The sequence below is a fragment of the Spermophilus citellus genome (assembly GCF_964194105.1).
Source record: "Spermophilus citellus genome assembly, chromosome: 3".
NCBI classification, from domain to species: Eukaryota; Metazoa; Chordata; class Mammalia; order Rodentia; family Sciuridae; genus Spermophilus; species Spermophilus citellus.
The window spans coordinates 7,038,127-7,059,672 of NC_138184.1; the positions used below are offsets into that span (position 1 = coordinate 7,038,127).

Below are 21,546 nucleotides of genomic sequence, written 5' to 3' on the forward strand. Positions count from 1 at the left end.
GCTGAGATCAAAAACCCTGAAGCAGTTTTTAACAGAACAGAGGGAGAAAAAGCACAAAGTGTTGTTTTATATACCAGATATTTTCCTGATATTGTATGAATGGAAAAAAAAAGCCTGTATAAAAATAAGCTATTCAAATGTATTTACTATCATTTGTAATTGTAATATTGTCTACTTTTGCCACATTAGTAATCAGTGTTACTATTGATCATGTGCATTTAATTCAATCATATTTATTGACATTTGAATTGTGCCAAAGACAAGGATACTTGTTTCATATTACATAATTTTTGAACAGCAAACTAAAACTCACAGATGAGGGAAGTGAGAAAAATCAACAAATGATGCAACCCTTTCAAGATAACTGGCTCCTAACCTTCTTTCTGTCTGTGGCTCATCACCCGCAATTCAGTTGTCAGAGAATGGAGACCCAATGGTGTCTTAAATAGAATAAGTCAAAGAAGTTTTTTGGTACTTAGACCAAAATGAGGTAAATTGTCCTGGCTCTTAATTAACTTTTATGAAGATTGCTTTTTCTTAATAGAAAGGTCATTACTTATTCTCTGTTTTCCTTTAAACCATAGGCTATATTTTATTATCTTCTTGAACTTCTCTCTTCTGCTCCTGGGCTTCTAACTTTGCTCAGTTCAATGTCTTCAAATAGGGAATGGAAAGAGGGGTGAATGATGGATAGAGCTATAGTGAAAGAATGTGCAAGACTGGGTGTTGCACTACTGAGGACTATGTTGAGGGTATGTGGATGTCTAGTGTGAGCAGCTTTGTCGTGCATACTTGAACTCAAATGCACACAATCAGGGAGGCCTGCTGATGTAGTCTTTTTCTCACTCTCATTGCTTTCTGAAAAAATTATCTGAGACATAAAGAAGTACAAAACCTAACATGCATCCCAGAATTCCACCCCATAGGTCTCTCAGTTGACCTAGATCTTCAACCCATCTTCTTTGAACTGTTCCTGTCCATGTACCTGGTTACAGTGCTTGGGAACGTGCTCATCATCCTGGCCATCAGCTCTGACCCCCACCTCCACACCCCCATGTACTTCTTTCTCTCCAACCTGTCCCTCACTAATTTTGGTTTCATCTCCACCAAGATCCCAAATTTGCTGGTGAATATTCACACTCACAGGGTTGTTGTCTCCTATGTAGGCTGCTTGATGCAGATGTCTCTTTTCCCTTTTTTGGATGTATTAATTATATTCTTCTAACTCTTATGGCCTATGACCAGTTTGTGGCCATCTCTCACTCTCTACATTACCCAGTTATAATAAACTCTCACCTCTGTGGCTTCTCAATTTTGATGTCTTTTTGCTGATTCTCTTGGACTCTCAGCTGCACAATTTGATGATCTTACAAATTACCAGCTTCAAGGATGTGGAAATTTCTAACTTCTTCTGTGACCCTTCTCAACTTTTTCATCTTTCCTGTTCTGACACCTTCTCTGATAACATACTCAAGTATTTTTTGTTGCCAAATATGGCCCTTCCCCCATCTCCAGGAACCTTTTCTTTTACTAATATTATGTCCTCCGTTCTGAGGATCCCATCCTTAGGAGGGAAGTACAAAGACTTCTGTGGCTCTCACCTGGCCGAGTTTGTTTATTTTATGGAACAGGCATTGACAAATACATTCGTTCAGCTGTGTCACATTCTCACAAAAAGGGTGCAGTGGCCTCAGTGATGTACACTGTGGTCACCTTCATGCTGAACCCCTTCATCTTCAGCTTGAGGAACAGGGACATTAATGGAGCACTGAGGAGTCTGCACAGCAGATATGGTCCTATCTAGAATTCTAGATAGGGCAGGTGGTGGGAGGGAAAGGGAGGTGTCAGGGGATTAGCAAAGATGGTGGAATGTGATGGCCATCATTATCCAAAGTACATGTATGAAGACATGAATTGGTGTCAACATACTTTGTATACAACCAGAGATATGAAAAACTGTGCTATATATATGTAATAAGAATTTTAATGCATTCCACTGTCACTTATTTTTTTAAAATCAATAAAAAATAAAATAAAATTAATAATAATAAAATAGATATTGTGTCCACCCAAAACAAAAAAATAAATATTCAAAAAAATTGAAAACATGAAATCACTGTTCTATGTTAAATAATTTCATCTATAGTAGGTTAACAATGCAATTAACCAAGGCAATAAAACTATGTTACAAATATGACTGTTACAACATAAAAAAAAGAATCCATCTGGTCCTTGGCTTTACTTGGTTGATAGGTTCTTAATGACATTTTCTATTTCATTACTTGAACTTGATCTCTTTAAATCATGAATGACTTCCTCTTTCAGTTTGGGTAGATCATTTTTCTAGAAATGTTTTAATGTCTTTGATATTTTCTAATTTCTTGGAATATAAACTTTCAAAATAGTTTCTAATTATCTTCTGTATTTCAGACATGAACAATTTGATGTTTTCTTCTTCATCTTGTATTTTAGTAATTTGAGTTTTCTCTCTCTTTCTGTTTGTTAGAGTGACCAGGGGTTTGCCTATTTTCTTTATTTTTTTCAAAGAACCAACTTTTTTGTCAGTTTTTTCAATTGTTTTGATTTCATTGTTTTCAGCTCTGATTTTAATTATTTCCAGTCCTCTACTGCTGTTGGTGTTGATTTCTTCTTCATCTTTTTTTTCCCAAGGGCTTTGATATGTAGTTTTAGTCATTTATTTGTTGACTTTTTATTCTTTTAATGAGTGCACTCAATGAAATAAACTTTCCTCTCACTACTGCCTTCTCTGTCCCAGAGATTGTGATAATATTGTGTCAGTGTTCTCATTTACTTGTAAGAATTTTATTTAATCCTTGATTTCTTCTACTATCCTTTTGTCATTCAATACTTTATTATTTAGTCTCCATTTGTTACAGTAGCTTATATTTTTTTTTATTTTATCATTGATTTCTAATTTCATTCCATTGTGGTCTGATAGAATGTAGGGTATTGCCTCTCTCTCTCTCTCTCTCTCTCTCTCTCTCTCTCTGTGTGTGTGTGTGTGTGTGTGTGTGTGTATGTATTTACTAAGAGTTGCTTTGTGGCATAAGATATGGTCTATTTTAGAGAAAGAGTCATGCTTCTGAGAAGAAAGCATATATATTTATTGATGGATTATATATATTAAGTCTGAATTATTGATTATATTATTATTTAGTTCTATAGTTTCCTTACTTAGTTTTTGTTTGGAAGATCTGTCCAGTAATGGGAGATTTGTGTTAAATTCACCCTGTATTGCTGTGCTCTAGTCTATTTGACTCTTGCAATTGAGAAGAGTTTTTTTTTGATGTACATAGATGTTCCATTGTTTGTGGCACAACTATTTATAATTGTATGTCCTGCTTATATATACTTCCCTTAAGAAGTATGAAATATCCTTCTTTGTTTCTTCTGATATCTTTGGTTTGAACTCTACTTTATTTGAGATGAAAATGGACACCCCTGCTTGAATATGCAATCCATATGGGTGATAAGTTCCCCCCCCCATCCTTTCACCTTCAGCCTGCAAATGTCTTTGCCCATGAGCATATTGTTGGGTCTTGCTTTTTAATCCAAACTGCCAATCTATGACTTTTGATTGATGAGTTTAGGCCATTGACATTCAAGGTTATTATTGTGATACATTTTGTATTCCCTGTCATTTTGATTTATTTCTGTTTTTTAATTTGACTTAGTTTCTCCTTTGGTTGAATGTCCCTTTAGTGTAGATCCTCCCTTTTCTGGTTTTCACTGACTGAACAGGTCTTGTATGTGCCTGGTCACTGAAAAAGGAGCCCTATACTTCTCATTAACAGCATCTAGAAACTTCAGTTACTCAAGAACAATGGCAGACATGTCCATGAGCCTAGGAAAAGTAAAGTAGGAACAGAGGAGAGTGAGAGGAGACCCTAGAGCTTATTCTGAGACACAGTTTATAGTTTCTCATCATTCCAGTGCTGCAGAGTCCTTTGACAATTGTCCTGAGCAGGAGAACCACTATTTTTTAAATGACTGAATGCTTCATTTAAAAAAAATTAATGACCAACTATATGTAACTTAAGCATATGCTCATTAGGTTCCAATAGCAATGTTTTGTTGTTCGTATTTATATTGCATATTTATACTGAGAATAGACATTAAAAGATGATTGTCTTTAAAACACAGAAGTGAGAGCAGTAAATTAAGTACACAAATTCCCTCCCAATTATAGCTAGAGTCCAAATCTTAAGTGGACCTTCATTTTCTTTTCTTCACCTTCCTGAATTAATGTTGAGAAGTCCTTAGAGATTGCATTGCATGGACCAATTAGTTCAATAATGAGCTCTGTGCATTGAGCTACCAAGATCCTATATTAGTCCACAGTCAGCCTGTGCCTGGAGCCCTTCAGTGGATGGTTCTTGTCCAGTGATCTGCATGGCTGTGTCCCCTGCTGTGGTTCTGCATCAGGAAGCTCCCAGCTGACAGCATGTTCATAGGAATGCTGCAAACAGAGTCTGAGCCTTTGCTGGGCACCAGGTATGGGTGGGTCTTGGCATGTGCACTTCTTTTTCATGAGCCAGCAGAGAAGCAGTATAACCCAGTAGGTGCAGATGGAGTCTTGGGACCCTGGAAGAAAGATGGAAAGTATTGCTCCTCTATCAGAAGGACCAACATCACACTTTGAGTATTCAGATTGGAGTCTTCAGTATGTCAATTTCCATGAATCTTGTTTGAAAAGTTTATATTTTTATGTTTGCTATGGTATCAGATATCTTATTTAAAATGTGCTCTCCATTCACACTGCTTCTGTTTTTCATGGAGTACAAAATGTGTCCTCAAAAGTGTTCACTAGCCTGGTGCAGCGGTGTGTGTATGTAATCCTGGTGGGTTGGGAGGCTGAAGTGGAGGTTCACAAGTTCAAGGCCAGCCTCAGCAACTTAGCAAGGCCCTAATCAACTTAAGGAGGTCCTGTCTCAAAAAATGAAAAGAGCTAAGGATATGGTCCTGTGGCTAGGCACCTCTGAGTTCAATTTCTGGTACTAAAAAATAAAAAGAAAACAGAAAGAATGAATAGAAAAAAAAATATTTCCTAAGCACCACTCTGGTGGTAATAAAAATGAGGAGGATGATGCCAAAAACCAGAGCACCAGGGACTGATGCTCAGAGCTTCCCAGGCTCAGGGAGTGAGCAACGTGTTCTCTATCATGGGTTTCATTTCTTGTGCATTGTCGCACTCTGAAAATGCATGCCCTTTTATCATTATTTTACAGTAAAAAAGGAACATTATATTTATGCCACTTTCTCTTGTTTGTTAGGTAGGAAAGACTGCAGCCTTTTTACACTGGGCTGCCTGACCATGGAAACAGGACATCACAGGAGAATCCTGGCAGGCTGTCCCATCAATAAGCCAAGAGCCATTCCTCTTCCCTGTCACTACAGAAAGAGAGGGTTGCCCATAGTGCAGTTTCTTGCTGGATTCTTGGTGATCAAGGGCAGAGCAGGCAGGTGCCTGCTGTATGCACTATGGAAGAACAACCACAGGTCACAGGAGAGGTCACAGTAGGGGAGGCTGATGATCATTCAGCACAGATCACGCTATTGGGCCCCTTCCAGGACCTCCTTGGACCTTACCATATGACCTTTCATGCTTGAAAACAGCCCTTTAATCTTAAAACAAACTTAATATTATGTCTTTATTTTATTTTATTCTTACATCAATGGAAAGAACTTAAATGTATACCTTATTTTTAAAACCTTAGGACATAGATAGAGAACTTTATATTTCATGGAAGAAAACAAAAACACACAGCAAATGGGTCTTAGAGTCTTTCAGTCCCACTTATTGTGTCTGTGAAGGAGCAAGTCACTAGTGTCTGGATTCAGCATTGATATCTAAGTTGGTTTTTGTTTGATACAACTGCATTGACTAAGGATGAAATAGATACATCGTGCTCTTACAGGAATAATGTGGGATTTTTTGAAAAAATTCTGAGCAAAATAAGATCTAGATATTAATGTTACTGTTAGTAGTGATTAGGTTAATCTTCATGCAACTCAAATAATTAATCCCCTACTCAAAGTTCCAATTTTTCTATTTCTGGTTTGGATATTTTATTTTTGATGCTCCACAAATCTGTGCTGTGTATTTGGGAAGGTGTCCCTCTTTCTATTTGTGACTCGCTGGGGCCCATGCTTGTCTTGGCACAGGGAGCATCTAAAACAGATGTGTTCCACATTGAATTCATCTGATCTTTCTTCCCCCAAATGGCCCAAATTAATTTGGATTCATGGACTTCTTGCTTCCAGTCTGTACTTTCATTCTTTGAAGCAAAGCCCCATGAAAATCATGGCAAGTTAATCACTATCGTTTTGTGTCCTTGTCATAGACATAGGAACCTTTTATTTTTATTTAATTCTCTCTAACTTAGTCGAGTTTCAGCACTCATGACATAGATTTTCTAAAGTAAAAAATAGCAATATATGGTAGGACCTGAGGGATCCCCAGAAACCCGAGCCTTCTACTGAGGCACATATCAGAGTTTCCCACTGTGGCATCTCTGTGGTCTGTTTACAATTTCTTTCCTCAAAATTGTTGGAATTTCCCTAATCATACATCTTTTAATTTAAAGTCACATTGACCAATCAGTTATCGAGTTCCGAATTTGCTTTGGTGCTGCACATGTTTTGGAGCTCGGTGTTGCTCTCCCTCCTTAAGCAGTTGGAGCCAGGAGAAGTGTAGTGATTCTCACACTGTGCACACACTGGCGAGGCTGTGATATCAATAAAGTGTTGCTTTTATGACTCAAATGAAAACACTTTCTTTTCTACCTGAGCAACATAGAAATATCCTATAAACCAGATAAGACTTATTTAGGTGTCATTATGCAGAAAATACATCAAGTTCAGCAGTGTTTGGTGACACATATTAAGATGAAGACATAGGTGACAAACACAGTCTCTAGGACAAGATTCCTCCGTGTTTCTCTTTACTAGCAAAACAATGATCCTTATTGTTTTCTCAAAACCCTGTTTTTAATATTGAATTGGTATTGGGTAAAAGTTGAAGCTTTTGGTAACAAATTGGTAACCCACCTGGGATCCCACAGCTGCCCCCACCCTACCCTTCTTGGGCAGCTCTGGCACTCCAGGCAACACCTTCCACCCTAAGGATGCAAGGTGGCTTGTGAGCTTATTAAGAAATGACTGCTGGGGAACTAGGACCTTGTGGCTTTGTCTTGTGAGGAAGCAGAGGAGATGTACCTGTGAGTAAATTGAAGGACTTAGGGACTGTTCCAGCAGCTGCTAGGGAAACTTTTCCTATGGGGAACTCCAATGTCTGTTTCTGAACCCTAAAGATTGCTATATTTTGGTCTATTGGAGGAAAAAGGAAACTTAATACAGTAAACATGCAACACATTTGGCCATCTGGTAAGTAGCCAGTATGCATACCAACACCCTTTTGAGTCTACACATCTGGTTCTCCTTCATGGGCGTATGATAATATTGGGATAAACACAACTAGTATGTGTAACTAGAATGCTCTTTAAAAATCAAAGGGAGATCAGTATGGCAGAGGAAAGGACTGTGGGAGGGAGGATAGGAGGGTAAGGAGAAATACTAGGGAATGACACTGGCCAAATTGTACCATTATATTTTGTGCATGTATGAATATGTAACAATAAATCTCACCATTATGTACAACCATAATACACTCATAATAATATGGAAAAAAACCCAAATCCAACTATTAAGTATAACTATAATGATTATGATTTTTTTAAATTGGTAAGTAAATGTAGATCTTATAGAGTAAATTTTGACATGCATTGTTCTTTGGAGATCACACCCATATCCCTGCTGATATATTATATAGAAATTCTTATTTGTGTTATATGGAGAGATGAAAAACAATTTTGAAATGATTGTCATACCTTAGTGCTTAAACGATGTACTTTCTTCAGGTAATGCTTTGTGTAGGATAAAGACTTTGAAGTAGAAGAATGATCTTCACAAATGGAATTAACACCTCAGTATAATTAAACGGTGCATTTCTGGGGCAATAGGTATTGTGTTGTGCACTACTTAGATAAGATTTCGGTGCAATTTAGGTAATTTTTAATGGAAACTTTATGGGAACATAAATTAATATTGACATAGAAACATCAACAGAAAATCACACTTCTCCATTTCATGAAGTAGGTGTGTTTGGGAGACAGTTTTGCAGGAGAGTGCAATCAGGCAGAGATAATAATGTCACAGGGGAAGAGATGCTTCTGGAGATGAGTCTAAGGGGTTTCCAGGGGAAAATGGGAGCTCAGCTCCAGACCCGTGTGGTTCTTGGCATATGTGATGGAGAAGAACTTCAGCAGGGGCTGGACAGAGGCATGGACAGAGGTTTATTTAGGAAGGCAGCTACACATGCAAGGGAGAATATGGGCTGTCTTGAGACTAAGAGGAAGCACTGTTTTGGGCTGGGTGTCCAATGTTTATAGAAGGGCTGTATCAGGTCCTGGACAGGAGGTGGAGCCAGGGTTGTGCTTGACAATTCTGTACCACTTTTCCCTGCACTTGTTTATTTTCCCAATATTACAGGGGCATGAACCCAGGGCATGGGCCAAGGGCATGTTGTTCAAGATTTATAACTGTGCTTTCTACATCTCAAAGACTTGTGGATGTTTCCTTTAAGATTCAGTATTTCCCCTCTCTTTATCCTAAATCTCTAGCTCACTAAGAACTCAAATCTCTCAGGTAATTATTAAAAAATCTCTCTATACAGTGTTAGTCCTGAGACAAGTATTGTCAAATACATATATTGTAACATAGGTAGTGGGTGTTATTGAAATATGAGAAGGTAATATTCATGGAACTTTTTCTAAGTGCGAGGATGTTGTCAGACAGTGGTTTCCAACTCTGGAGTAAGAATAAAACCACCTAGGATTTCACATGCAGATATCCTGATTCAACTGGTGTTGGTCTGATTTCACAGTATGTGGATAATCTAAAATATCCAAAGATGAATATAACATTAACTGAGATAAAACCACTAGTTAGGTAATTTTAACTAACCACTAGTTATTTTAAATATAGGTATTTGACAATACTTGACTCAGGACTAGCACTGTATAGACAGATTTAAATAATTACCTGAGAAATTTGAGTTCTTAGTGAGCTAGGGATTTAAGATAAAGAGAGTGGAAATACTGAATCTTAAATCTTTCAGGGAGAGATAGTAATGTTATGGGGGAAAAGATGTTTCTGGAGATGGGTCCAAGGGGTTCCCAGGGCAGAGGGAGAGCTCAGCTCCAGACCAGTAGGGTTCTTGGCATATTGATGGAGAAGAATCTTCAGCTGGACAGAGGCATGGACAGAGGTTTATTTTTAAAGGCAGGTACACATGCAAGGGAGAATGTGGGTTGTCTTGAGGCTGAGGGAAGCCCTTTTTGGGGCTGGGTGTCAAATGTTTATAGAAGGTCTGTATCAGGTCTTGGTCAGGAATGGAGCCAGGGTGGAGGTGCACAATTTTGTACCACTTTTCCCTGCACTTATTTATTTCTGCCATATTACAGGGGCATGAGCCAAGGGTATGGGCCAAGGGCATGTTGTTCAAGTTTTATAACTAACCAGAGAGTCCACAAAGTGGAAATAATGTGGTTAGAAATAAAAGCTGAGCTTTGGGCCTTTTTTTTTGGTGATGAAATCTTAAACTGCAAACTTGATGGACTGAGATCACAAAACCATAGACCAGTTTTAACAAGTCAGCTGGAGGACAGAATAAAGGAAAGAAAAACAGTGAAAAGCTCTTCTATATGCCAGCTATTCTGCTGATGTTGTGTGGGTTCTTACAAATAAACCAATGTAAAATCAAATTATTCAAAGTGTTTTATCATTTATGTTTTTAATATCATCTCTTTCAGCCACATTTGTGATCAGGGTTACTATTGATTTTGTGCATTTAGCTCAATAATATTTATTGAAATTTGAAATGTGCCAAAGACAAGGAAATTTGCATTATATTACATGGCTTTAAAGAGCAAGCTTTAATCTGCAGAAGAGGGCAATGAGAAAATAAAAAATGATGAGACACTTTGAAGATAAATGGCTCATGACCATGCTTTCTGACTGAGACTCATTACTCTCAACTTGTTAGAACAAAGCAAAGTAAATTGAGCTGGTTCTTAATAAACTTTCATGAACATCATTTTTTCTTAATAAAAAACATTACTTTTCCTGAATTTCCCCTTAAATGGTAGGCTATAATTTACTGTAATCATGAACCTCCTCTTTCTGCTCCTGAGCTTTTAACATTAATCAGTTAAATGTCTGAAATAGGGTGTGGAGAGAGGGGTGAATGATGTAGACAGCAACAGCGAAAAAATGTGCATGTCTGGGTGTCTCAGGACTGGAACCTATGTTGAGGGCGTGTGGATCTCCAGTGTGAGCAGCTTCCTAGTGAATACCTGAATCCAAATGCATGCAGAGGGAGCAGAGCCTGCTGATGGGTTTCTTTTTTTTTCTTACACCCTTTGCTTTTCCAAAGGTGTCCAAGCAACACAAAAGCACAAAATTTAACTCACATATCAGAATTCTATCTAATGGAACTCTCAGAGGATCCAGACCTGCAGCCACTCCTCTTTGGACTGTTCCTGTCCATGTACCTGGTCGCAGTGTTTGGAAACCTGCTCATCATCCTGGCTGTCAGCTCTGACTCCCACCTCCACACCCCCATGTACTTCTTCCTCTCCAACCTGTCCTTGGCTGACATTGGTTTCATCTCTACCACGGTCCCCAAGGTGCTGGTGAACATCCTAACTCACAGCAGAGACATCTCCTATGTGGGCTGCCTGACACAGATGTCTGTTTTTACCATTTTTGTATGTATGGATTATATTCTTCTGAGTGTGATGGCCTATGATCGGTTTGTAGCCATCTGTCACCCCCTGCACTATTTGGTCATGATGAATCCTCGTCTCTGTGGTTTCTTAACTTTGGTTTCATTTTTGTTCAGCCTTTTGGACTCCCAGATGCACAATTTCATGATCTTAAAAATTACCAACTTCAAGAGGATAGAAATTTCCAGTTTCTTCTGTGACCCTTCTCAAATTCTGAATCTCTCCTGTTCTGACACTTTCTCTAATAACATTTTCAAATATTTTCTGGTAGCCCTCTATGGCCTTTTCCCCATCTCAGGGATTTTTTTCTCTTACTATAAAATTGTTTCCTCCATTCTGAGAATCCCATCCTCAGGGGGGAGGTACAAAGCCTTCTCCACCTGTGGCTCTCACCTGGCAGTTGTTGGGTTATTTATAGGGACAGGCCTTGGAGTGTACCTTGGGTCAGCCGCATCACATTCTCCCAGGAAGATTGCAGTGGCCTCTGTGATGTACACTGTGGTCACCCCCATGCTGAACCCCTTCATCTACAGCCTGAGGAACAGGGACATTAAAGGTGCCCTGAGGAGGCTGCACAGCAGGATGGCCTAAATCTCAGACCCTGTGGTGTCCAGTTGCAATGTGTGTTGGAAAATTCATTATAACTACTTATCAAGATCAGTTAATCTGCCTCTTCAGGAACATTGATGGGTTTAATACCACATTAAGTGCAATGCCTCCAGCCAATGATGGGAAAGACTGTTTTGGAGTTCTTCATATTTGGAACAAAGGATCAATTTGAAATAATGAAAGATTTTTGAGATGTTGATGATGAATATTTCTAAAAAAACATCTATGTGATCGATGATGCTTATCATAATACTTGAGAATGGTTAAAAGAAAAAAATTTAACTTAATTTACTGCAACTATAGTAATATAAAGCTAAATTTTTTTAGGAAATAAAAAAATCATAGTAGAGAAGAGCCTCTTCCTTAGTAGAGATAAACTGATAAACATTGGTAGATGTTCATTTTCTGCTCGTCTTCTCCATCATTAATATTAGCAAGCTCTTACGAGTTGCTGATATGCTTCAGCTACTTGGTACACTAGGAGCCTTATGCACTGAGCCACCAATGTCACCCAGTAGTCAACAACCAGCCAGTGCCTCCAGCCCTTCAGCTTGAGGACCCCATTGCAGTGGGCGCCATTATGCATCTCTTCCTGCTGTCGATGTCAGCATCAGGAAGCACCTAACTGAGCGTGTGTTGACATCTGGAGGCTGAAGTCAGTGCCACTGGGCACCAGGGAGGTGGAGCTTTGGACCTGCCCTCCTTAGTTCTAAGTCAGCAGAGCCCCAGTGTGAATCAGGAGCTGCTGTGGAAGGGAAGGGTGGAGGAAGGACATTGCATAGAATTATTTCTTCACCATTAGGAGGAACATGCACTTTGTCTACCCAGATGGCAGAATGAGGTGCTGATTGTCAGGGATGGTACTGTGAGTTCATATGCTTTGTTGTGGTGAGCACAACAGATGGCTCATGGAAAGTCCTCTTTAACTGCCACCTGACTCTTCCTGCCACACACTGTCATCCACAAGGGGAGAAAAGGCATCCCTTTAAACTGTGTCCTCAACACTCCAGATGGTCTGTGAAGGAGATGATGAGAATGTGAATGAAGAAGAGGATGATTTTTTGTTGGGGATTATGAATGCCAGGTGTTAAGCTATCTATTAGATTGTTTGAATTCACGTTCAAAGTCTTCCCACGGCATAAGTATCACCCAATTTTATTTTAGAAAACAGAAATGAGCACAGGTGTGCATGTAACTTGGGCTAGGTATTCAGATTGGATAACTGCAGCCATGTTTGAAACACTGTGTGGATTTGAGGCATATGGCATTTGTGCAAGCCACTGCTGACAGGTTGTCCCCTCCATAAAACAATCATGTGTTTCAGTTTCCCATCACTCCAGGATGGGACCAGTTTTCTTTTGCCCTTCCTTTGGGATTTCTTGTAGATTCCAGGACAAAGCAGTCAGGGCATCAGTTGCATCATTTCTACAAGAATGGCTGAGACAAGACAAATGTCCAGGGGGAATATCCCCCTGTATCCCCAACTCCAGGTCATACCTGCAGCTCTTACATCCACCTGTATATTATAATTAACCCTCTCCATCAAATAGGAGCAAAGTAGGTCTGGATTTCATTACTACTCAGGGACTTTTAAGGGTTAAGAATGTACCAGAGATGTTGCTCTAACTAAGACCTCTTTATTCTGCTGAAAACTTTCTGATTGTTGCAAAACACTGAAAAAGATGAGTGCATCAGACCCAGAGTCTCACAATTTCACTTTGGCTGCTGTTGGTGGACACAGGTGCTAGTGTCTATGATACTCAGTAATGTTCTCCAAGTTGATTTCTAGTTGCTATAACATCATTGAACTCAGATTAAACAGAAATTGTTTCTTCCTGTGTGATTGATATGTGATGAATGTACAACATATGGGCAAAAGAAAATTAGTTATTATAAATATGGAAATGTCAATCTGTATTATTCAAATGAATTATCCTGTGACCTGTTACTATTTTCATATTTCTGTAATGGTACAGCCTCTTATTCCCTTTCATATGTATATGCTATATGTTGGTTGAAAAATGAACTCTCCGTCATTTCTGATTTCCCAGAGCCTCTACCATATTAGGCACAGAGAGATAAAAATTAAAACTATGTTGTTAAACATCGAATAGACCTTTGCTACATTCACAGGTCCTGGTCATGCTCAAGAGGGTTTCAACACAGTGGTGCTCTCCTGTCTGTACCTTCAATCTACTAAAAAATGTCCTAAGAGCAGAAGATTATATTGAGCACCTCATGTTTGTGTCTGTGTCATGTACACAGAAGCCCCAAGTTTTCTCTCAACAGAATCTGCAACATTCAATTACTCAACATCAATAGCAGAGACGTTCATGAACCTAGGAAACATGAAGCAGGAACAGAGGGAATTGAGAGACCCTTAGAGCTTGGTCTGAGACACACTTCAGAGTTTCCCATCATTCCAATGCTGTAGAGTCCTTTGACAATCCTTCTGGGTAGTAGACCCAGTGATTTCTAAGAACTGAATGTTTAATTACAAAAAAACCTTAATAACCAAATAAATGTCACTCAATTGTATATTTATTATTGTTCAATCTATTTTTTCTTATTTATATTATAACTTAGTAAAAATGGAACTTAAAAAGCAGAGAAGTGGGCTGGGGATGTGGTTCAAGCGGTAACATGATTTCCTGGCATGCACAGGGTGCTGGGTTCGATCCTCAGCACCACATAAATTAAAGATGTTGTGTCCACCCAAAACTGAAAAATAAATATTAAAACTCTCTCTCTCTCAAACAACAACAACAACAACAACAACAACAACAACAACAAACAGAGAAGTGGTTCCATTCCAAGTTTTCTAAGAAATCTCCATTCTGGTTTCCAGAGTGGTGGCACCAATATGCAGTCCCATCAGCAATGTATGAGTGAGTCTTTTCCCTCCACATCCTCTATTTGTAGATTGTTTGAATTCATGTGCAAAGTCTTTCCATGGCATAAGTATCACACAATTTTATTTTAGAGAATAGTAATAAACACAGGTGTTCATGTAAATTGGGCTAGGTATTCAGATTGAATAACTGAAGCCATATTTGAAATGCTGTGTGGACTTGAGGCACATGGCTCTTCATAATTGCCATTCTGACTGGAGTGAGATGAAATCTTAGAGTACTTTTGATTTGTATTTCTCTAAATGCTAGAAATGTTGAACATTTTTTTCATATATTAGTTGATCAATTGTATATCTTCTGTGAAGTATCTGTTCAGTTCCTTAGTTCATTTATTGATTTTTTTTTTGGTGTTAAGTTTTTGGTGTGGAACCACCATTCGACCCAGCTGCCCCACTTCTTGGTCTATATCCAGAGGACCTGAAATCAGCATACTACAGAGACACAGCCAAATCAATGTTTATAACAGCTCTATTCATAAAGTGTCTGTTCAGTTCCTTAGTCCATTTATTGATTTTTTGGGGGGTGGTAGTAAGTTTTTGATGTGGAACCTTCATTTGACCCAGCTGTCCCACTCCTTTGTCTATACCCAAAGGACCTGAAATCAGCATAATACAGAAACACAGCCACATCAATGTTTATAGCAGCTGAATTCACAATTCCATCTGGTTGGAAACAACCCAGATGCCCTTCAACAGATGAATGGATAAAGAAAATGTGGTATACACACAATGAAATATTATTCAGTCTAACGAGGAGCTAGAGAATCTCACGTGAAGTGAAATAAGCCAATCTCAAAAAAAACCAAAGGCCAAATGCTTTCTCTGATCTGCAGAAGCTAATTCATAGTGGGTGGTGGGTAGAGAAAAATGGAGTACCTTTGAACTGGGCATCGGGGAGTAAGGGAGAAGGGTGGGAAGGATGGAGGAATGAGATGGACATTATTACCCTATGAACATGTATGATTGCATGAGTTGTGTGATTCTGCATCATGTACAGCCAGAGAAATGATAAGTTGTGCTGCATTTGTGTACAATGAATTAACTGAAATGCATTCTGCTTTCGTGTATAACCAGTTAGGACAAATTAAAAAAAAAATAGAAGTGGTTAAGAAACATAAAATAAAAGAAGTAATTAATTATGCAAGGTTATTCCAAATTACAGCTAGGGTCCAAATCTTAAGTGGAACTTAATTTTCTCTTCTTCATCTTTCTGCATTAATGTTGGGAAGTCCTTAGAGATGGGCATTGCATAGACCAATTAGTCTAATTATGAGCTCTGTGCATAGAGCCTCCAAGGTTGTGTATTAATCCACAGTCAGCCTGTGCCTGCAGCCCATTCATTGATAGTTCTTGTCCAGTGAGCTGCGTGGCTGTGTCTCCTGCTGGGGTTCTGCATCAGGAAGCTCCCAGCTGACAGCATATTCCTGGGAATGCTGGGCACAGAGTCTGAGCCTTTGTTGGGCACCAGGTATGGGTGGGTCTTGGCATATGCACTCCTTATTATTACCCAGCAGTGAAGCAGCATAACCCTGAAAGTGCATTGAGAGGCTTGGAATTGCAAGTACTGCTTCTGTATCAGAAGAACTAACATCAAAGTTGGAATTCCCAGATGAGGGGATTTCAGGAGGTCAATTTTCATGTATGGTATTTGTGATTTTTAAAAATTACTTTTGATGGGATGTCATATATCTTATTTAAAATGTGCTCTCCACCCATGCTGTTTTTTATTTCCTATTGGAAATAAAAAGAATAGGAATAAAAACAATAAAAACAATTGGTCCTTCAACTATGTTTCCTAAGAGCTAGGAAAGACCTGTGGTGGTCTTGATAAGGATGATGAGGGAATGACAGAAGCCAGAAATGTCACTCAGGGTTTCCAGGCTCAGGGGCTGAGGAACAGATTTTGTGTTATCTGTCTCACTGTTTGTGTGTCGTACTCTGATAATGCATGCCTCATTTATTATTATTTTACTGTAAAAAAAGAACTTTATAATTATGCAACTTGTTCTTGTTTGCTAGGAGACAGCAGCCTGGTTGCATTGGGCTCTCTGACCATGGACACAGGGCATCATGGGAGAATCCTGGCAGGCTGTTCCATCAGCAAGCCCACTAGCCATTCCTTGTCCCTGTCCTGAAGAAAGAGAGCCTGGCCCATGGGGCTCTTCCTGTGGGATTCCTGGGGATTCACAGGAGAGAGCAGTGGGGGCACTTGCTGCATACACTATGGAGGAACATCCACAAGTCACAGGAGAGGTCACAGTAGAGGAGGCTCATGATCATTCAGCATAAATCATGCTCCTGGCCTCCCTCCATAGCCTCCTTGAGCTCACCACATGCTCTTCCACGCGTGAAAACAGTCCTCTTAATCTCAGAGGAAACCTAATGTTAGGTCTTCATTTCATTCCCACTCAAAAAACTGGAAAGTGTTAAAAAATGTACCTGAGATTTACCAGTGGTTAAGATCTGTGGACGTAGGCTGAAAACTGTTAAGTGAGAAATTTAAAAAAATATATATATTGATCCATTTTAGAGTCTGTCATTCCCAATCTCTATGTCTGTACGGTAGTCCCTAGTTTCATGTGGGTCTAGACTCAGCGTTGCCATCTGACCTGATTTCCCACTGATGCAACTGCAATGAGTAAAGATAAATAGATACTTGGTGCTATTCTCTGTATAATATGAGATATGTGAATAAAATCTGGGCAAAAAAAATTCTAGGCATTATTGTTACTGTTAGCATGACTAGGTTGATCTTCATGCCACTCAACTAATGCATTTAGTGGTCTGAAGTGACTTTTTTCCTATTTCTGGTTGGGACCCTTTACATTTGCCCTTACAGATACATGTGCTGTGCATTTTAGAACAGTTTTCTTTTCCCTATTTCTTACTCTCCAGGTCCATGTTCTGCTTGGCATGGGAGGCATCTAGAGCAGGTCTGTTGGACATTAAACCCATGCTTCCTTTCTGTCCAAAATTGTCCAAATGAATATGGATGATCAGACTTGTGGCCTCCTGTCTGAACATTCATTCCTTTTAGCAGTGCCCATGGAAGTTGAAATAGTGTCTTTCTCTCTCCATGTTTTGGACATAGTGAACATTTAGTTTTATTTAATGTCATCCACAGTAGAAAAAGTTTCAGAAATCATGATGGAAATCTTTATGGATTTGAAGAGTGGCAATGAGGCAGAAGCTGAAGGGCACTTAACACTGCAGCCTTCCACGAGGCACATGTCAGAGTTTCAACTCATTCCAGCCTCAGTGCCCTTGACCATGGCTTTCCTCCATAATGCTGATAGTTACCTAATCATGGACTGTGTTTATTGAAATCATAGTGATCAAATATTTATTGAGTTCCACGTTTCCTTTGATACTGCACATGGTGTGGAGATGGTGTTATAATCTATGTTTCCATTAAGCAGTGAGTAGGGAGAGGAGGAGAGATTCGCACACTGTGCACACACTGGCAGGTGGGATGTGGGTCTGAAATGCTGCCTTCCTGACTCCAGCCCAGGGCACCAGCCCTTCCGCTGCAGCCAGAGGGAAATGTATTCCCTGCACAAGATGAAATTTTCTCAGAAGTCTTCAAGGACAGCATATTCCTACTCGGGCTGATGCTTCATTTTCCTGATACATATTAGGATTGAGAAGATGTAGGTGATATTGTCTGCTGTTATAGGGACACAAATGTAGGTCAATAATAGCAAATTTCAACATGCATTTGTTTCCCATTGGAAATCAGTCTCCTATCCCCAACCAAGACATTATGGAACATTCTTTTTTTGTAATATGAAAAATTTCATGAATTTGCATTTCATCCTTGAGCAGGGGCCATGCTAATCTTATCTGTTATCATTCCAATTTAATATATGTGTTGCCAAAGCGAGCATATTTTATTTGAATGAGAAATCAATTGGCAGAAGGGTTTTGAAATCATTGCCATATTAATAAACTATCCAACTAAATGACAGTGTCCTTTCTTCAGGTAGCACTTTGCATCAGAAAAAAACTGAAGAAGAGGAATGCACTTCACAGAGGAATTATGACCTCAATAGGCATATTTTTGCAGAATACTTAGATGAGTAACTTTAGGTACTTTTAAAGCAATTTGTAAAGGAAATTGTATGTTAGATAACACTAAAATGAAAATACCAGAAAAATAACACCTCCCCATCATGAAAGTAGAAGTGTCTGGGAGACAGGTTTGCAGGAGAATGGAATCAGGCAGAGATACAAAGACTCAAATTTCTTATATACTGATTCAGTTCTCTTGCCAATGTTAGTCCTGGCACAAGTATTAGCAGATTAACATATTTTAATATAGGTAATGGGTATTATGGACAAGAAGAGTAGATAATATGCATGGAGCATGTTGTATGTCAGGATTTTGTTAGACAATGGATATCATATCTGGTATAAGAAAGGACCCTGGAGAACTTCACATGTGGACATGCAGATACAATTGGTGTTGGTCTGACATCACTGTGTATAGATATTCTAAGATATTCACAGGGACACTTAATAGTGGGAGAGAATTACAAGTTATGCAGCTTGAGAGATTTGTTAAAATAATTTCCTGATGAGAACCATACAAGGTTGGGAATTATTACCCCATTTTACAGATGAGGAAGTTTTGAAGAAGTTGTTTTATTATTTCTTATTATATTCTGTTTTGTGCTGTATCTAGTTCAATGAAATGAACTAGATATGAAAATGAACCCAAGTGTCCTTCATGTAGCCTAAATAAGAGAATTGAAATCAAGGTGTCACGAATGACTGACCAGAAAATCCATGAAGAAATAAGAAGATTGAAAATAAAACTTGAGTTTAAAGGCAGTTTTGGCAGGCTAGAGGAAGTACAGGATCAAGAAAAAGAAAAAGATTTAAGTGCCATTTTATAGAACAGATAGTTTGCTGATATTGTATTGGTTGACACAATAAACCTGCATGAAATAAAACTACTCAAAGGAGATTTTACAGTCAAGGATTTAAAAATCATTGACAGGTACACTGCACACCAGTGTCACATTGTGGTTAGTGCTATTATTGATTACATGCACTGAGTCAATCATATTTATCAAAATCAGAAGTTTATCAAAGGCAAGGATTCTTATTACATGTTATATAATTTTTAAAGAGAAATATGCACAAAGGAGGAAAATGAGAAGATCAAAGAATGTTGAGACCCCTTGCAGAAAATGGAGCATACTGCTTTCTGGTTATGATGCATCCCCCTTGATTTAGTTGTCAGGAAAAGCACTCATTACATAGTCACAAATATCTTGTCAAAGGAATTTGTTCCAAGGCCTAATTTAGAGGTATATCAAATGCTTCCTAATTTCTCTTACAGGAAAGTCATTACTTAATTCTTTTTTTTTCCTTAAATAGTAAGATATATTTCATTGTGATCATGAACTTTTCTACTCTGCTCCTGGATTTCTAACTTTGCTTATGAAAATGTCGCAAATGTGAGTACAGAAAGAGGGTGAATTATGGAGAAAGAATGAAAGAGTATGTAGAGACTGGGAATCTCACTACTGACAACTGTTGAAGGTGTATGGACCTAACATATGAGCAGCTTCCTTGTACATACTCAAATTCAAATGCTTACAGAATAAGGGGTGTCTGTTTACATATTTTTTTTGTAACACTTGCTTTGTTTTTTCAAAAGGTGTTCAAGCAGTATACTAGCACAAAACGTAACCCGTGTCTCTGAATTCCAACTCCTGAGCCTCTCAGAGGACCCAGACCTGCAGCCTGTCTTCTTTGGACTGTTCCTGGCCATGTACCTGGTCACAGTGCTTGGGAACCTGCTCATCATCCTGGCTATCAGCTCTGACTCCCACCTACACACCCCCATGTACTTCTTCCTCTCCAACCTGTCCTTGGCTGACATTTGTGTCATCTCCACCACGGTCCCAAACATGATTGTAAACATTCAAACTCACAATGAACTTGTCTCCTATGAAGGATGCTTGACACAGATGTCTCTTTTTATCATTTTTATGTGTATGGATTATATGCTTCTGACTGTGATGGCCTATGACAGGTTTGTGGCCATCTGTCACCCCCTGCATTATACAGTCATTATGAACCCTCGCCTCTGTGGCTTCTCAATTTTGGTGTCATTTTTGTTGAGTCTCTTGGACTCTCAGCTGCACAATTTGATGATCTTACAAATTACCAACTTCAAGAATGTTGAAATTTCCAGTTTCTTCTGTGATCCTTCTGTACTTCTGAATCTTTCCTGCACTGACACCTACTCTAATAACATTGGCAAGTATTTTCTTGCTGCTGTATATGGCTTTCTTCCCATCTCAGGAATCCTCTTCTCTTACTATAAAATTATGTGCTCTCTTCTGAGAATCCCCTCTTTAGGAGGGAAGTACAAAGCCTTCTCCACCTGTGGCTCTCACCTGGCAGGTGTTTGTTTATTTTTAGGAACAGGTTCTGCAGTGTACCTTGGTTCAGCTGCATCACATTCTCTCAGAAAGGATGCGGTGGCTTCAGTGATGTACACTGTGGTCACCCCCATGCTGAACCCCTTCATCTACAGCCTGAGGAACAGGGATATTAAAAGGGCCTTGAGGAGGCTGATCTTTGTCTCTGTGGGGTCTGGTTACAATGTGTGTGGGAAAATGCAGTGACGCTAAATACCTGGTCCTGTCAATATGCCCCTTTTGTGTTAATTTCCCATAAAGTTCCATAGTAGAATGGTGCAGACTATGTTGGGTGGCAAATTTGGGAAGTGTTTCTATTGGGAATAAGAATTAATATTGGTAATATGAAGAATGTTGGATCTGGATGATGGTTATTGTATCACAACAAAGTCTATATTTAATGCCATTAAACTATGCTATTGATGATGACAATAATGGCAAGTATTTACAATGTAAAAATACATAATGAAAATGTTCTTGGGAAGCTCCTATGTTTAAAAAAATAATTAAAGATGGGGCTGGAGATGTGGCTTAAGCGGTATTGTTCTGGCCTGGCATGCATGCGGCCTGGGTTCGATCCTCAGCACCACATACAAACAAAGATGTTGTGTCCACAGAAAACTAAAAAATAAATATGAAAATTCTCTATCTTTTGCGAAAAAAAATAATAATTAAAGAATTCAAGAGTGAAAATGGACTTTTTTCACAAAGAATTACTGAA

General features: G+C 38.9%; 2 protein-coding genes across 2 annotated transcripts; both read left to right on the forward strand.

Moving 5' to 3' along the window:
* Positions 1 to 10,520: 10,520 nt before the first annotated feature.
* LOC308644777 (olfactory receptor 7E24-like) lies at positions 10,521 to 11,459 on the forward strand (the record flags this gene model as incomplete). Its single annotated transcript, XM_081286453.1, has 1 exon — positions 10,521 to 11,459. The coding sequence occupies exon 1, from the start codon at positions 10,572 to 10,574 to the stop codon at positions 11,457 to 11,459; it is 888 nt and encodes a 295-aa protein (XP_081142579.1). The 5' UTR covers positions 10,521 to 10,571.
* An 8,625-nt stretch (positions 11,460 to 20,084) lies between these two features.
* On the forward strand, positions 20,085 to 21,032 carry LOC308645796 (olfactory receptor 7E24-like; the record flags this gene model as incomplete). The annotated part of the gene is made up of 1 exon (XM_081288203.1): positions 20,085 to 21,032. The coding sequence occupies exon 1, from the start codon at positions 20,169 to 20,171 to the stop codon at positions 21,030 to 21,032; it is 864 nt and encodes a 287-aa protein (XP_081144329.1). The 5' UTR covers positions 20,085 to 20,168.
* Between the last annotated feature and the right edge of the window lie 514 nt (positions 21,033 to 21,546).